Source organism: Gallus gallus, chromosome 2 (assembly GCF_016699485.2).
Source record: "Gallus gallus isolate bGalGal1 chromosome 2, bGalGal1.mat.broiler.GRCg7b, whole genome shotgun sequence".
Classification (NCBI taxonomy): Eukaryota; Metazoa; Chordata; class Aves; order Galliformes; family Phasianidae; genus Gallus; species Gallus gallus.
In genome coordinates, this window is record NC_052533.1 from 68,013,793 (window position 1) to 68,026,172 (window position 12,380).

A 12,380-nucleotide genomic window follows, 5' to 3' on the forward strand; every position below is an offset into this window, starting at 1 on the left:
TTACGTGCATTTTGCACGATGGTATTATATAACATATGAAAAGACATACCAGTCACACTAAGCATAATGTACTGACTTCATTAAGAGCGCTGTTTCTATATATAATACCTGCAGATCTTCTCAAAAGGTCACATTACAAACTATGTTTTAAGCTTCTCATAGAAAACCCTAACATTAATCTGCTTTCTTCATGGCTCCCTGGCTTCCAAAAACAATGTAATTGTCCAAAAAGAAGTAAAACTACAACATGTTTGTTCCTTTTCAGAAGAGAATTTTATATGCATTTAGAAAATGCAAATAGTGCATTAACAAGTAGACCCCTCAGGTTAAAAGTGGGCTTGTTAAATACAACAAGCATACAAAACTATGGCGAAATGCTACATCTGCAAGCACCAAAATGTCTTTCACAGAAGCAAGTATAACACAAGCTTTCCACATAACGGTTAGCATACTTTATAAGCCAACCACTTATAGTAAGTAGAAGGCTTATTTTTATGTGTTGAATATTATAAACGTGTCTCTTGTATTTAACAAACTAAAAAAAGTCATCTTTATATTATCTGCTACTTTAATGTAGAACATAGGCCTGTACAGCATGGCAAAAGGTGACTGAATAATGTAAGAGCTGATTAACATAATTGTTCTGGTGGTTAAATGTATCTTTGCTCATTTAATAGTGCACAAGACTGCTAAAACATTACCTAATTTTTTTTAGATAAAAAGCAGGAATTCATGATATACTTTCATATAAACACATTACTTAAATATTAAAAAGATGGCTGAAATGAGTTCTGAAAAAGTATTCTCTAACTTTTATTCAAAGTTTTTTTTATTTGATGGAATGTTACTTATGCTTCAGTCAGGTGCTATGGCTACACTAAAATAAACCACAATTTCTGTGTACATAAATGACATGATGTGTGATATGGCATGTTCTATCATAACCCCTGGAACGCATAAGGGAACATTCTTCCCAAATTTCTAATGAAAGCAACTTATTCTTAGATATAAATCTCTATTCACAACAAAGGATGAACAACTTTGGGGAAAAAAAGCAACTTGGACTTTCCTCTTTTTTAGCTGCTGGACATAACAAGCCCATAAACAGCTAAGACAGGCCATAGTCTTGTGACAAATAAACTACAAGAGATTACAAGTGAAATGCAACTTCCCTCTCCATCACAAAATAATCTTCGCTTCACAGCCTGTATGGGACACTCAAAACATTTTAGATAACAGCAGAATTTTCAGAAGCAAATTTCTAAAGAGTTTGAAGTAGAACAAGGACCGCTTCTTGATGCAACTTCAATCTGCATGGTACTACTGTACTACAAGCTGTTCTTATTTAAGTTTTACCATGGAAAAAAATTAGAAAAAGATCAGAACATTTGACTTGCAGAGAACCTTCAGAAGAAATACTTTCCATTTATTTCGTTCAAACCAGTTTTGTCTTAAGACAGAATAGAGCAACAGTAGATACAGATGCTCTGCCAAACATCTTGTAACGAAAATACTGGAAGAGCTGTACATCTGCAGATATGAAAAACCTTTTCACAATTAGTAAAGATGACATACCAGCTAGCGTACTGTCTTTCAACCCTAAGGATAATCTTGCCAACACTGGTATAAAATCAGACTTCCTGACTAAAAGAAATAACTGTATTTATAAAGCACAGTAGAAAGTATTCTTTGCTCCAAAGTCTCAGCTAAAGTAAAACAGAGCTCTTAACACTTATCAAAGTTAAATAATTGCTTCAGCCTACTGAATTTTTATTGCTACCATAGTATTGAACTACAAGTAGAAAGAACGCTATTTTTTCAAACTATTTTCCCACACTACACATGGTAGTTAACTTACAACCATATAGATACGTAAGATACGCTAAGGCAGCTGCTTTGATTCCTTTAACTACCATTACTATGAATTATGATTTTAAAGCTTATTTTAACAGAGAACATCCCAGATCATCTTTAAGCAGAAGAAACATTACACTGTAGCTTACCGCATTCTAGTACTGAAATTCAAGAAAGTACAGTTTATGACAATGCAAAGTCCCAAAGTCCACATAAATTTGTAAACATCATACCAGTGAAACATCAGCTAAAGAGAAACCTGGTTAAAATCATCCAATAATATCCAGTTTCTATTAGTTCTGTTTCTTTGACAAAGAAAAAAAACGTTCCTTCTTGTCCCGCAATGCACAAACGCAAACACACCTTTGCTCATCATCTGGTCGTTTGATCAAATTGAACAGTATGTGTAGAAGCTGATCTCTCTCTTTGGGTTCGGGATGAAGGCAGGCTGTACACAGTATGAGTGGGATCAGTTCCTAAAAAGTTGCAGGTAGGGGAAAACCAAACAAAGTAAACATGCTTTGGGCATATATTCATTAACGGCAAAAGAAACTAAGAAGATTAATCTAGCCACATAACATCAAAACACTTAGAGAAGACGTTTTGGAGTCCTGACCTCTTATAAAAGTGACCTGAACAAAATGAAGGTTTGTGAAAGTTAGAATTATTTTCCTGCTAGGAAAGATTTACATATACACAAAAAATTCTGCAAAAAAATTACAATTAACATACACAGGTCACTTTTAACCGGAGTTAGAGGACCATGGTTTACATTTCTCCACTACCTAATGAACTAAGGAAGCTCCACAGACCTCTGCGGAACACAGCTACTGTAGAGTTAAAGGCAAAATCACCAGTTAAGCATGTACACAGTTTTGTGCACAAGTTTGAATAAGCACTGAGGAACATACATTGGTAAAGATGACTGCAGACAAATGTCCCCTATTTTGTGTTGACTGTGAAGTATATAATTAAAGTGTTCCCCTCGTTTGTTTTCTTGTTGTTTCTCCCAATAAAGAGGCGAGATCCGAGACCAAATTTTGTTTTTGAAGCAATTCAATTTTCTTACTGAACAAATTACCAATAAAACACCATGCAAAACTTTAATTTAAAAAAAAAAAAAAAAACCATTGTTCATAGCAGCAAATATCTTTTTCTCTGTATGCCTTCAAAGTGAATGTTTGAAAACGTGGTCTGGAAGTCCCTATCATGGATCTTCCAGCCCAGTTTGGAAGACACAAATTTCTAGACGATTTTAGTGTCTTATAGACAGAAACATCACAATAGGAATTTGTGAGGAGAAGATCAAGACAAACCGATGTGTCTGCAGAGAAAACAGGCAAGGACCCAGAAGACTTCCCCAGTGCACACTTTGAGCTACTTTCAACAGACAAGCTTTCTGCAAATTAACGAGCAGTGACAAGCAAGGACACCAAGGACACTGAAAAACATGTTTTAAATCACCAGGAGAAGTTATACAAAGTTTAGAAACATATATAGAAACGATAAAAACTTCACCAAATTCTGCTTGCAGACATTCAAAGAGACGTATTCTTGATGCTCTCGAGAAGTAAGGCTATTGAACAAGCTCAACCCTGATTTTCCTAAATACCCAGTGCTACGTTCACTATAAATACAGAACAATGCTCTGTTTTACAGTATTGCACAAGATCCTGCCTTTTTCCCCCCACTGAAAATAGTCAAGATGTGTCATAAGATGCGTTTCAACATTCTAGGAGATATTCTGGCAACATTTAATGCAACAATAGTATGCAATAGGGAATTTACAATAAGACAGAGGAGTGCAGATAGAAACATCACACTGCTCACTTGAAAAAAAATCTAGAAATACAGAAGGAGAAATGAAAAATACACCTGAGCAATTTAGACATTCCTTTTTTCCAGTATCGTACCATGAACTAGAGTTTGGTTTTGTTTTTATATGAGTTTAGAACAACGTAAAATAATGTGACTTGAAAGTCTGTATCAAAGCTAAACATTACAAATGTTACTGCAAAAAGACCTAAAAAGCTTTCTTTGAGTGAAAGCTCCCTTCCCTCTAGAATTTGAATGCTCGTTTTATTCGTTGTATACTTAACACTCAGTATTTGCTCCTGTTTAAAGTTCTGAGAAGGCAGGAAGTTTAACCTATTTACTTTTGCTCTGTAGTCCAGAGAAGCACTTTCTCTCTTGCAAGCACTGTTTTAACTCAAAAAGATTCTAAAAAAAATTACCAAAAAATACCATTCTAAATACTAATACTTATAGATTAAGATAAGATCTTTTAAAGATGAACTCAGATTGCACTTTCCATATACAAAACTTAATTTCTAACTTCATCATATTGATTATAGCACCTGGAAAACACTTATACCAAAAATAACTATATTACTCTACTGAGATACAACTTTCTGCAATCTGTTCTAAGTTCATATCATACTAATAATCCTGCAAGTATTCTTTATATAGATTTTTAAAAATATTTGAAATAGGATGCACATTGTCATGGTGCTTTTGATTCATCTGTTGAAACCATCACCCTGACCCCACTTTCCTAGTATGTCTGAGTACCTCATCAAAAAATCTCAATTGCTTACTCAGAACTTCCACTACATTTTAAAAGAGCCATGATTATTTTATTATTTTTTTTTTAAAAAAGCTTCTTTCCAGGTTAAAGGGAGTTAGTACAGTTGTTGCCTCTTCCTTTCCCTATTGAATCTATACGAGGGGAAAACGTTCCTGAACATTCACCTACATGAAGACTAATGAATTACCTAACATCACTGACATGGAGGCAGATACAAGGCTGATTCTTTACCTTGCAGAAAGCTGGTTATTATAGCTGAAGGAATTAGCTGTATTTTCTTGTCCATTGGCCATTCTTTCATGCATACTATGGGAGAAGAAAGTGTTCTCTGCATCGCTGCAGCTACAGTTCCTTCTATTAAGGTGAGCAGAGAAAGAGCGAGAAGTCTTGAACAGTGTTTTGTGTTTCCTATAGACTTCATGGGTAAGAATATAAAACTGGAAAGGAAAGGGACTCGCACTAGGTCAAGAAGAAAAAACTATGCTCACAGATGGACTAGATAGATCAAGTGAAACATCCTGAAGGTTTCTAAAGGGACAGACAGATTCATGTCAGGATATTCAGGATGATTTAGAATACAGCTGTACAAAACTAACTTACAGACAGGTACAAGATCATTCCTTTCTGCTGCTAAGGGCCATTCCTTAGATGTATACTTCTTGGATAAATCCCCTATTTTTCAGTCCCCAAAACAGCAGAGGAACAGTGTAGAAAATCGCACATTTTCTAATAACAGAATAGAACTAGCATTTGTCTAATCAAGGAAAGGACCTCCAATGCTATTTGAAACATTCTGCCTTCCCTAGGAAGGAATAACAGTTGTGCTCATGGTTATACATTACAAGCTTAAAATCCCTTCTCCATTTAATTTGAGACCATTCCTAAACATCCAGTTCATTACCAAAGTCACCATTCCCTTTTCCCATGACTTAGGAAAACCATTATTAGTTGCTGTTAGTGCCAGTAAACAATACCAGAAAGAGCGATTCTAAGAACTGAGATACTCTTTTCTCATTAGATGCCAAGGTGTCTGCCACTATGTCAATCCCACAATTTGTGACTTAACAAAAACACCTGGAAATAAAATACCACACACTGGAGGTCTCACTCCCACTACTGAAAAGTTAAGTTTGCATTTGATGCAGTTTGTATCTGTGAGATATCCAATTAATTGTTGTTGATGACAAAAAAAAAGACATTGTTGATGTCTTTTTTGTTGAAAGGCTTGTCAGTAATATAACTACCTCAATTAATAAATGCAATTAGCATTAAACGTCAAGATTGGTTACTTTCATAGTTTGGAATTGTCATCCTTTTATTATTTCAGATGTTAAATGCAGTAAAGTGGTAAATAGGTGAAAGCAATGATAAATAAACCAGGATGAAGTTGTGATTGATTTCAGAGTGCTGGAGTACTTCTTGTATGAAGAGAGGCTGAGAGAACTGGGGCTGTTCAGCCTAGAGATAAGAAGGCTCCAGAGAGATCTCACTGAGGCTTTCTAGTACCTAAAAACTACCTACAGGAAAATTGGAGAAGGACTTAGAGTGTAGTTATAAGACAATGGGTAATGACTTGAAACTAAAAGAGAGATTTAGGTTTTTTGAAGAAATTCTTTACTCAGAGGGCAATAAGGCAGTGGCACAGGCTGCCCAGAGAATCTGTGGATGCCCCATCCCTGGAAGCACTCAAAGCCAGATTGGAAGGGGCTGTTGTAGCACTGGTTGTAGCACTGGTTCACATGAAATCTTTTTTTGTAATGTAACAGCTTGACCAACAGTGTGCCCTCATGGCCAAGAAGATCAACAGCATTAAGAAAAATGTAGCCAGCATGTAGAGGGAGGTGATCCTCCCCCTCTGCTCTGTGTTGGCGAGGCTACCTCTGGAGTACTGCATCCAGTTTTGGGCTCCTCAGCTCAAGAAAGATAGGGAGCTACTGGAAGAGTCCAGTGGAGGGCCACAGAGATGAGTGGCCTGGAGCATCTCCCTTACGAGGAATGGCTGAGAGATCTGGGACTCTTCAGCCTGGAGAAGACTGACGGGGGATCTTATCAGTATGTATAAATACCTAAAGGGTAGAAGTCAAGTCGATGGGGCCAGGCTGTTTTTAGTAATGCCCAGTGACAGGACAAGAGACAACAGGCACAAACTGGAACACAGGAAACTCCACACAAACGTGAAGAGAAACTTCTTTCCTGTGAGGGTGACAGAGCACTGGAACAGGCTTGCCCAGAGAGGTTGGGGAAACTCCTTCTCTGGAGATATTCACATGGATGCTTTCCTGTGCAATCTACTCTAGGGAACCTGCCTTAGCAGGGAGGCTGGACTCAACCTCCAGAGGTCCCTTCAAACCTCTACAATTTTGTGATTCTGTCTCTGAAAGTCAGTAAAGCAAATAAAATTGATTGAAGCAACTGAAACAGCTGCAGGTACTAGAGAATAAACAGTTACATCCTTGCACAAGAGACTATATACTCCAAATTCATCCTTTTAGACTGAAAATGAAAAATGGTAGGATTAATACATGACTTGGAAATGCGTACTACTTGATATTAAAAATAATTGTAACTCTAATGGTGGTTCATGGGATGAGACTGTTATTCCAGGATTCAAATTAAGACTTTCATGGATCCCCAAAGGACGCTGTTACATAAGAATCAATGCAGATATAAGCACGTAAAAAAACCCCTGTAATTCTTTGTTTTTATCTGTTTATTTGAAAAAGCTGCATACTATAATAAAAGTAGTAACTGGCAATTCAAGTCAGAACATTAAATACAACTGCTTGAATCCATTAATCATGTATATTTTATTCAAGTACATAGTGCTGAAAGACTAGAGATGAAGAGGATGCTTGGCAATCTTCAGCTATTTAATTCCAAGAAAACTACCTCATCAATTCATATTCTGAGATGTGAACTAAAGAAGGAATAATGGTTCTGCCTCTCTTACGTGGGAAGACAAATGAAAAACAAAATGCATATATGGGAGAAGCAGCAGCAAACAGGCCTCAGACCAACAGCCCTATTTACAGAAGCACCATCTACAAGAGCCTAACTCAGCCTATGTTGTACTAAGTATTAGAAAAAGTAATTGCTCATTAAATTTTTATCTTCTCCTCTATTACACTTCTTTATCCCAGCCCCACTATAACTCTCCCCCCTAAAATAGAAAGTCTTCTGGAAGAGACGGATGGCTGACAGCTTTCATGCCTGGGAATTCAAATTTATATACATTTATCAATACACAATCAGAACAAACAGTCATTACATCTACTTGGTGCGACTTCTGCAAACATTCACTTAGGAGGACTACCAAACACAGTATTGTTTTTGTGTCTGTGGCTGTTTTTAAATTTTATTTATTTTAACAAAGCCAGTATTTTATGACTTCAGAGGATAAGACTCTGGTGAAAATCAGCACAATTATGTTTTAAGAGAATATAACCTATAAAACCTGTCAGAGAATAAAGGTACCTTAGTAATGTCTATGTGTAGTTACTATATGTTAATGAAAACAACTTTAGATCCACAGCATTACTTTCTTCTTGCAGTGAACGGCACTTGAAGTTTGCACATTCAGCATTATCTTTCCCTTCAACTTCGCAAACAACTCTGTTCTTAGTATGATTCTATGTAAGTAGAAGTTTTCCAATATAAAAAAATTAGTGGAGGACATTCAGTAAGCTATTACTGTTATCATTTTGCTAAGTTTGCATTACACAAATGAAAGCTTAAAAGTTAGACAAACTAACCTTGAAATAACAATGAACTGAAGGGTAAGAATAGTCATGGAAGAATGTTTCTTGAGAACAAGATCCTGATACTAAACTAAAAACTTTACTGTGGCCTAAATTCAGCTAGACAAGTACATACTGCAGAGCACAGAGCATGAACACACAAGCAAGGTACCTCCCATTGCATGAGAGAAAGACATTGATTCTTAGATCTCATTAAGGATGACAGATCAATCAAGAACTGATTATAATTTGCAGATGTGAACTGATTGTAACCATAAAAAATTAAATGACAGCTTTTTTCTAAAATTTAGACAGAGGAATCTTTATGTTTTACCTCCAGACAAATAGAAGCAAGGTGATTGTTTTATTTTAAATAAATGTACTTTAGTTTTAAGTGGTAAACATATTTCAGGAGTGAGATTCAGCAGATGAAGTTTTATTAACTCAAGCTGCTCATATGCAAGAAGCATTATTGCAAACTACACACCCAGGTTTTATAGGCTCTCGTACCAGCTGTGTAAGGAAGCTATCTTCCACGCACTCTTGAAACCTCTTGGACTGCTTCCTCTGTGCTGTATTATATTTCCAACATATATCAGGGAAGTTGAAGTCTCCCAAGAGAATGAGCGATGGCGATCACACACCTTCCACAAGCTGCTCATAGAATGCCTCATCCTGATTAGGCAGTCTGTAACGGACCCCCACCAAGATGTTGCCCCTACATGCCTTCCCCCTGATCTTTATCCATAGACACTCAACTTCATCATTCCCAACCCCAAGCTCTTCAACATCAAAACACTCTTTAATATAAAGGGCCACACCACCACCCTTCCTTCCTTCTCTATCCCTTCTGAAGAGCTTGTAACCATCCATCACAGCACTCCAGTCATGGGAGTGGGTCCCACCATGTTTCAGTGATAGCAACTAGGTCATAGTTAGCCTGACGCACAATTGCTTCCAGCTCCTCCTGCTTGTTGCCCATGCTGCGTGCGTTGGTGTAGATGTACTTCTGCTGTGTCATATGCCTCACCCCCAGCTCAAGCATTGCTCCCCTAGGCTCATCTCTGGTGAGCCCTGTTTTGTCCCCTTTCCCCACTGTAGCTAGTTTAAACCTCTTTTGATAAGCCCTGCTAGCTCCTGCAATAGGATTCGTCTCCCCCTTTGTGATAGGTGGGTTCCATGCACAGACAACAGGTCAAAGGCTGAGTAAACTGCGCCATGATCAAGGAACCCAAAGTTTCTGCCTCGACACCAGCCTCTGAGCCAATTATTCATTACTTGTAGATCTTAATTTGGCTTTTCATAATGCTAATGTTTAAAAATACCAACAGATTGTCTACCCAGGATGTCCTTCAAATACTGTAACTAAATGTAAAGGAACATTACAATAGTTATACCAATGAGCAATAACTAAGAATAACCATGTCTTAAGGAAAATTTCAATTCTCAGAACGTTAAGCATCCACGCAATCCAATTACAAAATCCTCAATTTTGAGATTTTCAGTCAAATTGAAACAGACGATTCATTCAAGGCAAAAATATATGTAAACAAATGTATTTCAACTGTAAAACAAAGTAAGTAGGAAATAGCCTAAAAGGTCACAGAAATATTAAGTGTACTGCACAGATTATGCTACAAGCTGTAATAAGCCAAAATACTACATCCTGCCAAGCAGAGGGAAGGAGTAATTAAGAAATCAGAAATTAAGCACTGATCCTAGAACATTCATAGAATTACTTCTGAAAGATTACTAACAAAATCTTTTCCATGAGCAGCAAACAAAAGTCCTGCTGCACTCCACCCTCCATGACCCTTTAATATAGTTTATATAGCATGACACCTTCAAATACAGTACATCCATAGTCAAAGCGTGGAACACGTCAAGTTGACCATATCAACCACTAATAATTGCTTGTATGCTGCTAAATTTTACATTATAGGATCAGTACAAATTTCTAAAGGAGTTTTAAAAGCCTTAAAACAAATTTATGCAATAAGCCCTACTGAATGTACCGTACTGTAGGTCCCCTCAACAAGGACTAAAGCTTATTCAAAAAATATGCCATTTTAATCCCCCTTTTTAGGGTTAAATATAGGGCAGCTGAATTTCTGCTTTTTTTTTTCCTTACATGCTTTTAATAGCATGCAATACTTACAGCAAAGCATAACAGCATTTCTTTCCCCCATCCTCAATCACCACCTTCCTTTTCTATGGCACACAGTACGAATGACTATACAGAACACCTACTTCATTTAGAATCAAAACAAACATGACATTTTCTTAATTTTATTTAGTTTCACTACAAATTTAAGGAAAATGCATGAACAAGATTGGGAATTTTCTTATGAAGAGGTGCTTTTGATGAACACTGTCTTGGCTGATATATGGATCTTCAAGAGAAAGACTAAAATTTTTTCAAAATTATAGTATATTATTATATAAAAGTATATAGTGCTGCAAAATAGCCTGAGTATTAATTCTCTTCAAAAGTGAGGAAATAAACTAAATTTAGTTTCTGAACTTCATCTTCTGTTCTTTGTGACACACATCAACCACAGCCTTCTTTAACAAAAATACTTGTGCTACCACAAATGGATGGACCTACAGTAAGAGTTAGTGCTGCTGAACACTAACGGGTGCCTTAAGCAAAGGAACAAATACTAAGATACCATCATGCAGGTTTACTGAACTCACCTGGCACAGGTGCAAAACCATTCTCTAGAAGCAGAGATGCATGCACAAAAGTAAGAACATGATTGCAAGTAACATCTTCAAAATGAAGAAAGCATCCTGGTAAAAATGAAAAGCAAAACTGTCAGGTTCCTCACCTCTCGCTTAGCAAGCAGCACATTAGGAACAATATGAGGCAGGCAGCGTCCCAACATTAGCATGACACTTTTCTCACTGTCAGCAATTCGAGATACCTAGAAAAAAAAGAGTACATTTACATTTTTAACTGAAGCACAGGAACAGAAAAACATCCTTTTTGATGGGTTACTCATAGTAACTTGTACGCTTGGGCTAACTTCAAAAGCATGAATTCATTTGTTGAAACTCAAAATTTCCCAGTAATTACATAGCTATAACTAGGTAGCATATTTTAGCTAAAATCCTTTTTTCTTAATTTTCATGCTCACAAACTTACCTTTCCATGCACCTTAATAAGTCTTGAAACAGAACAATTGTTGCTTTAACTACTGCTATCACACAGAATAAGAAATCTTGTAGTTCGTGCTAAGCGGAAAACGTACCTCTGATCCCAAGCGACTATCTGCTGACATTCGACAGAAAGACAGTAGTGCTTGATGGAAAGCTGGTGACAATTTCCTGAAATATCATCAAAAAGGGAGGGTGAGGGAAAGTACAGATTAGAAAGGTAATGACTTCCACTCTGGTCCAGTCAGCTAGATAAAATAACATTCAACAGCGTGTTTTCAGTGAAGCATGCAGTAGAACTGTATAAAATTATCTTTCACTTTTTATGATTTCCAGTTTGTAACTAGAAAACAATAAATGTCCTAATTAACAAGTTAGTTTCAGTTCCTAAAAATGTAATATCTTTCAGACTGCTTCACAGACAAGAACAGGACCAAAGCAGAAAGAAAAGGAAGTTACAGCAATACAAGAGGAAGCATAATCTTTTGCAAACTGAAGGAAAAAATACTGCAAGCAACCAGCAGTTTTTGCTCAATGCTCTGATTTTGTACATTGGATAAAAAAGTTTGAGTAGTGCATCACTTACAAGCTTCAGCATTAACTCCAGACTGAACTGTCACTCTAGAATCTAAATGTTGGGTTCAGATGGATAGTGAAACTTAAATTGCTGTCTAATCCCTGATGTTTATCTCTAGAAGTACCGCCTCACAGTCATGCACAGAACCAGCAAACGCAATCTCAGAACTACTTTGTCCAAGGAGAATAATTTGGCAGAAATGATCTCAGATAACCATTACTGATCATTACATAGTACAGGCAACTGTTGGCAGCAGCATCCTATGCTTTAATCTTCTGTATTTAGATGCTAATCTAATTGCTTTGTCCACCATGCTTCAAGAGAAGGAGCATTTGTCCTCCAGACAGAGAGCAATTTCTTTCTTATGTGGAAAATACACCTTTTAATACTTCAACTCTTAAAATTGCTATTTTGAGAACTTAAGTGAACAAAAGCCTACATACATGTGATTGTGCATGTATGGACA

General features: G+C 36.7%; 1 protein-coding gene across 7 annotated transcripts in view; it reads right to left on the reverse strand.

Annotated features, from left to right (window-relative positions):
• The window catches only part of KIAA1468 (RAB11-binding protein RELCH), a 75,618-nt gene that overhangs the window by 32,204 nt on the left and 31,034 nt on the right, over positions 1–12,380 (reverse strand). For 6 of the 7 annotated variants that reach the window (XR_005858026.2, XM_015282205.4, XM_015282204.4 and 3 more), the window contains 3 exons: positions 11,433–11,508; positions 11,010–11,105; positions 2,218–2,330 (listed from right to left, as the gene is read on the reverse strand). Coding sequence is in view for 5 of the 7 variants with exons in the window: in XM_015282205.4 (XP_015137691.1) it covers positions 2,218–2,330; positions 11,010–11,105; positions 11,433–11,508 (285 nt within the window). In the remaining 2 variants the exon portion in view is untranslated. Of the gene's footprint in view, positions 1–2,217; positions 2,331–3,372; positions 9,275–11,009; positions 11,106–11,432; positions 11,509–12,380 lie in introns of those variants that run through there. The other variant, XM_046937824.1, reaches the window with a different exon arrangement.